Source organism: Arachis ipaensis, chromosome B03 (assembly GCF_000816755.2).
Source record: "Arachis ipaensis cultivar K30076 chromosome B03, Araip1.1, whole genome shotgun sequence".
In the NCBI taxonomy this organism is placed as follows: domain Eukaryota; kingdom Viridiplantae; phylum Streptophyta; class Magnoliopsida; order Fabales; family Fabaceae; genus Arachis; species Arachis ipaensis.
The window spans coordinates 15,943,377-15,949,640 of NC_029787.2; the positions used below are offsets into that span (position 1 = coordinate 15,943,377).

General features: G+C 37.6%; 1 protein-coding gene across 2 annotated transcripts in view; it reads right to left on the minus strand.

Moving 5' to 3' along the window:
• LOC107632733 (serine/threonine-protein phosphatase BSL3) overlaps positions 554–6,264 on the minus strand; it is a 10,491-nt gene continuing 4,780 nt past the window's right edge. Inside the window, exons 10-21 of one of the 2 annotated variants that reach the window (XM_016336395.2) lie at positions 5,649–5,828; positions 4,621–4,894; positions 4,303–4,540; positions 4,040–4,210; positions 3,494–3,732; positions 2,773–2,857; positions 2,580–2,678; positions 2,302–2,501; positions 2,144–2,219; positions 1,426–1,561; positions 1,198–1,337; positions 554–1,074 (exon numbers count right to left, since the gene is read on the minus strand). In XM_016336395.2, the coding sequence (XP_016191881.1) occupies positions 910–1,074; positions 1,198–1,337; positions 1,426–1,561; positions 2,144–2,219; positions 2,302–2,501; positions 2,580–2,678; positions 2,773–2,857; positions 3,494–3,732; positions 4,040–4,210; positions 4,303–4,540; positions 4,621–4,894; positions 5,649–5,828 (2,003 nt within the window). In that variant the 3' untranslated portion in view covers positions 554–909. Of the gene's footprint in view, positions 1,075–1,197; positions 1,338–1,425; positions 1,562–2,143; positions 2,220–2,301; positions 2,679–2,772; positions 2,858–3,493; positions 3,733–4,039; positions 4,211–4,302; positions 4,541–4,620; positions 4,895–5,648; positions 5,829–6,264 lie in introns of both variants that reach the window. The other variant, XM_021118283.1, reaches the window with a different exon arrangement.

The following is a 6,264-nucleotide window of genomic DNA, read 5'->3' on the forward strand; positions in this document are numbered from 1 at the left end:
AACACGGCATCTCTCACCATTTTCCGGTTGAACGAAATTCTTATTTTCCAGTAGCGGCATTTAAGTTAATCCTCATTCTATATTAAAAAAAATATAAAAAAACAACAAAATTCAATGCTCAGTCTCCAATGAAACCCTATCCATCGAAACTAAACGGGGATTTCCTAGTACGATAATAAGTAATAACTCAGAAACTTTTCCGAGAAAAACACAAATCAACCCCTGACAATTATCTCGAAAGACAACGAGGCCCCTAACAAAAAAAAATCCCAATCCGGCCCCTGACAAAAAAAATAAACCCAACCCGGCCCCTGACAATTACTTCGAAAGGACAACGAGGCCCCTGTGCCAAAAAAAAATAAATGTTATTTTTTTGACACAGGGACTAATCTGTCCCAAAAAAAATTTATCAGAAGCCGGATTGGGTGTTTTTTTTTCTTGGGGGCCTCATTGTCCTTTCGAGATAATTGTCAGGGGCGGATGGGGTATTCACTCTTTTCCAAAATTTTCCACAATTGGATCTATTTCGCTATCGAGGACAAAAAATTCATACCGCAAAAGCCATTTTGGAGCACAAGAATATTAAAATTCTATAACCAAAATTCACATATTCCTGAGTTTCACACAAAAATTAATTGTACAGAGTATGGATAAGCCATACCTATGATACAAGACGCGACCCCCAAGAAATATTTCTGATATATCTCACCATCACAGGAAAAGAAAATAACAAAAAAAATTAGAAAACCTTCCAGTCCTCTTGGTGACAAAAATAGGCAACACCGACAAAATCCATGACAATACTGACCTTGATTCTGTACCTAAGCCTCAATTTACAACAGTGGGTGAACCCGGATAACCACTATCCCAGTCAAAATGGACAAAGCTGTGTGGCCATCGTGGTTTCTTCTAATCACAGAAAGGAGGGATGAATGCTGATTGAGTGTACATACGAACGCCTTCATGCTTTCTGCAGGGTTTGAGACCACGAGCTCGGGTACCCCGAGAACCCCGGTCATTTGTTACTTGAGGACGGCCTCTAGTTGGTGTCGGTGGTCTGTTGGCATTCAATTCCTGCCCATTTTTTAACCAACATTTTAATCAACTCAAATAGAAGATTGCATATATTTGATATTGCAATATTACAAAGCATCAAGAGTGCGCCAACCATTTAACCAAAAATATTTGAAGGAATACCTGCATCCATGTATCTTCAATATGACGCTCCGGTGATGTTTCGGGTGAAGAAATTGCAGGTGGTAATGGGTGGATCAATTTAGGAACCACCACAAGATCTCTACCTAAAACTAATATTGCCCCAGCATTATTTGCAGTACCTATGCCGCAAGTAAATGTTAAAAACTTAAGATTTAGAGGAGAAAATGATAGCAGGAAAGATGCAATGTAGCAGTCAGCAACATATACCACAGTAGTTTGTAGCTGAAAAAAGAGTGATCAGATGCCCCTGGGCAAAACGCTCAAAGCCATCCATAACACATTCATGTGCTCGAACAATCAGCTGAAGATCATTGTTGTTGCAAAATTCCATCACACGGTCCGGCTACAATAGCAAATCTCATTTAGATGAACATGATAGCATATATGCAATCTAAACTTCTCAAGGTAGAAGCTTAAAAAATGAGGACAGACATAATGCACAAAGGTGCCTACAGCTACAAGGCTAGAAATAACATCCCACTTCACTAAAGTGGCAACATTCAAACTAGAGGGAATGCCATGCTGCCATAAACAATTGCACCAGCAATTGGTAGTGAGTAGATGGACAGTACAACAATAACAGCAACTTTGAACTACAGCACAAATAAACTGAATTAATAAGTTAAATTGACTATTCAAATTTAAGTGAATATAACTATGCATAGCTTCAAAACAAGACCAGATTACAATTAAAAAAGTTCCAAGACATAATAAGCTATTGAACAATTGATTTAAAAGGCTGCTCCAAAATCCAGCATCACCAAATGGATTTCTAGAACAGGGAAATAATTGATATCTCAGCATATTGATCAAATTCCATCACATAAGACCCGCATAAACTTATAAATTGTTATTTTCTGTGTCATTGTCCAGGAAACTAATACAAATACATCAACAATTTCATCAAATAGAAGTTAGCACTCACCCCAAAAGTAACTAAACCTGGACCTCTAGCATTTGGCCGCAGCCCTTCCACACTGTCATTCTCTGTAGGATCAGACCTAGAGAAACATTTCATGCTGTCATTAGTAAAAAGGGATGCCAACTGAAGTGTCATAAACATGTAAAAGTACACAAACTAACCACAACAGATCCATAAGTACAATCGATCCTGCTTCCATCGTAATTGGACGCTGAATATTTTGAATCTGTTCCAAATGATTTATTGAGCGACCAATACCCCCATGCATGCAAATAATTTTTTTCTCAATTAGAGCAGCCAGAGGAAGCCAATTAAACAGACGGTTTATCCGATGCCATGCCCAAATACCATCTCTCTCACCCTGATCAGAAAAATAAAATGTTAGTTGAGGTATCAAATAATAATGAAAAATCATCGTCCTGCAGAAGAAATTCATTACCATTCGCTCAATGCACTCAATCCGGAAACCAAAAAGGGCATTAATATCTGCAGCTTCATGATTTCCGCGTATCAAATGTACATTGCTAGGATACTCAACCTGTAAAATTCTCATTTTTAGGAATGAAACTGAGTAGCACCGAGTTTTATATTCATAAACACCAAAAGAAGACAACCTAGTATACAGAGTATACCTTCAGAGCAAGCAAAAGGGTTATAGTTTCCAAGCTGTGTTGGCCCCTATCAACATAATCTCCAAGAAATAGATAATCGATATATCTGATAATAATTTACACAAAATTAGAGAGAAAATGGAATTATAAATCTTGCATTACAATACAACATTAAAAAAAAAAATCATAGACAATATGCGATAAATGTATAAACCAATGCAGTCAATAGTAAGCTATGCCATCCAATTGAGACTAATAGGAGCTAGGAAAAATCCCATTAGGGTTTAGGGTTTAAGATAAATATAAAAAAAAATTAAAACTAAATGCGAACTCAAAAAGGGATTTGTATCCTATTGTCATTCCAATATGGGAAAACATGTACAAAAGCACAATTTAGGTCAAGATTTAAGAAGTCTATAAATTGGAAGTGTTGAGAAATCCATCATACGAACTTGGGCTCAAAGATAAGATCTCAACAATGCATCAAATGTACAAAAAATAAAGACTTGCTCTTAGTTAGACTTCACAGCTGTGTAGCAAGCCAACCGATATAAATAATTACACAGAAGGTTGTGGATCTGACATCTTAAGACATTGACAAACATGCTTTAACACCGTGATAACCAATGCACCAATGGGCTTTAAATTATCAAAGAAAACATTAGCCTGGTACAATATTTGAAGCACACAGGAACTACTTATTAAAAGGCAACAAAACCATCTATGGGAACTAAAGACTTACGCTATGTCACCAGCAGTTGACGGAGCTCCATACTCATCAAAGAGCCGCATAAGATCCCCAAATTGCCCATGTAAATCACCAAATATTTTAATTGGTGCCCTAAGTTGTAAGACAGTTGGTTCACTTGAAAATATACGCTCTGCACTATCACAAAGATCCGCAAGTTCATTGCAATCTAAGAAAAACTGCCGGCGAACTGGTGGTTTCCAGCCACGGGGCTTCAACAGATGTGCTATGACCTATAAAGGATGTCAAGAAACTCTCCATAAAAATTCTAAACATAATATGAAAGCCGCATGCTTGATGTTGCAACAAATTAGGTATGATAAAGGCAACATGAGTAGGTAAAATTCAACCGAACACATTCAGAATTTTGCCATGAATAGAATGCGTGTGATAGAGACGGGGTAGACAATGACAACAAAAGGAAGGCCAAATGAACGGGAAATAACAACATTCACAGTAGGGTTTTAGGAGTGCGGTTTCAGCTCTAGACCCAAACATGACATATTGATAAAAACATCATACTCTCAGAAAAGCTTATACCTTCTTTGGGACACTGTTGATAGACATCTGCCGATCTAATAATTTTCTAGCAGCAGTTGCACTTTCTGGAGTCCCATAACTAACCCGTCTGCCTTCATTTTCAAACTGATCAATGGAAAGCTGTCTAACCATGCCACCTAATGCTCCACCAGTCTCAGCAGCAACCACCACCTGGAAATTTTTCAGAGAACAGGAGATGAACTTAAATACTTCAGGTAAGATTTGACATACATAATTTTTCCTCATCAAAATGTATTACTCACAGCTCTGTGATGCAGTCTAACTCCACCAGGAGTGATGTTATTTGCTCCTGCAGAATCAGGCTTAATCAGAGAAGATATTTGTTTGCCACTAGGGGTAGCCTCAGCTGTACGATCTCTGTCAGGCAACTCAACTTCTCCATTCTCCTGCCGTGCTTTTGCCGCTGCCAGCGTGGCACTGATAGCTTCTGCTTCTGCAGCTGATGCTTCAACCAGATACTCAACTCCTTTGGTAGTTCGCCTGTTCATCACTTAAATGATAAAGCCAGAAAAGTGATATATAAAAACTTTCACAAACTGAGATGATTAAAGCTTTCAAACCTAGGTCCCTGAAGCATGGCATTTTCAGTGCTGATATCACTGTACATGTCACCATTTACAGGGGCAGCAACCGGGTTACCCAAAACAACTGAACCATCAGCAGCTGCTTCCGGCATATTTTGCCTTGTCCTGTCATCAACAAATCCATATCTTCCAGGTAATCGTCCAACTTGTGCATTAGATGCAGCTGCTGCCGCAGCAGCATGTGAAGCAGCAGGTGTTGTTTCAGCAGCAGCAAGATCTTCAGCAACAAGTAGGTCATCCAGCAAGACCCCTGCAGCAAAAATACAATACACTATGGTCAGTCATATGCATGAAGCAAACAATTAGTTACTCGCCTCAGGATGAAACCCACAGTATGAGAACAGACACTTTCAGCTTGCAAGATCAACATGGATGCACCAATTACAACAGTCAAAATAATATTGTTGTGTTAGACCAACAATGAAAAATAATTTGATAAAAGAAGTTAGAATTCAGCAACTAAGTCAACTGGAATTCTAACATGGTTGTTCTAGTCACTAGCCTGAACAAATACCAAACCTATTTGAACAGTAATACTCCAAGTTTCTCTTAACAATGTAAATGGACTCAACTCAACTCAACCCAACTCAATTGATCCTCAAAAACAACTAATCATGCACCTAAATAAAAAAAATCTAAGGGTATATAGCTATAATTGAGCTATTCCATGAGTTTCAATATCTCAATTCTTCTAGCTCCAACAAAAAGTTTACATGAACAAAACATTATCATTCTCTACATATGCCAAGTCTAAATAACTCAAGACACAGCCAAGATTCAAATGTCCAGACTGTTTCAAGTCCACTCAGAAACCCAAAAAATTAATCCAATCATTACCAAGCAAAGTAATACAAGTAAATCAAAGAAAAAGAAAGTAACTACATTATCATCAGAAATCAGGCTGATGTAATGAAACTACTATAACCAAACTGTCATGTACATCAAAAAGATAACAAATGAACTTCATCAAGACAAATCCTCAAGAACTCAGATTCATGACTTACCACCACGTAATCCACCATAAATATAAATTAGGTCACCAATAGCAGCAGCTGCATGTCTGCAACGCCGTGTCAACTCAACTGAGGCATCACCACCAGCTGCATCAGCACTGAATTTACCTGTTCTTGGGCTGGTAACAACAGATTTTGTATCACACCATACACCAGCGGCAGTGTCCAACACTATCAACAAGGGGGGAAAACTTTACAATAAAATTCTATATCTATCAATTATTGGTATAACAACAAACCTTGCTTTCATGTTAAGTACTTAAAAACATTACCATTGATAAAAATTAACTAAAGGTTACAGCAGAAACTAGGCATCTGCAAGCTACCCTACAAACAGTAACTACTACAACAGTAATTTAACTCCAAAAAAGTTTGTTATTGCTAATTACAGATCCTCTAGATTTACGCAATATTCAGATCCTCTAGATTTACTGAATTTATTCTGTCTTTATTTTCACCACGAAAAAAAGGAAACTGTGTCAAAAAATGAAAAATACATTACGTATCAAGAAAAAGGATATACAGTAAGGTAAGACAAGAAAAGCAACTAGTTTTTTTTTTTTCTGTTTTTTTTTTTTTTGGGTTGGGGGGGGGGGGGGTTTTTTTT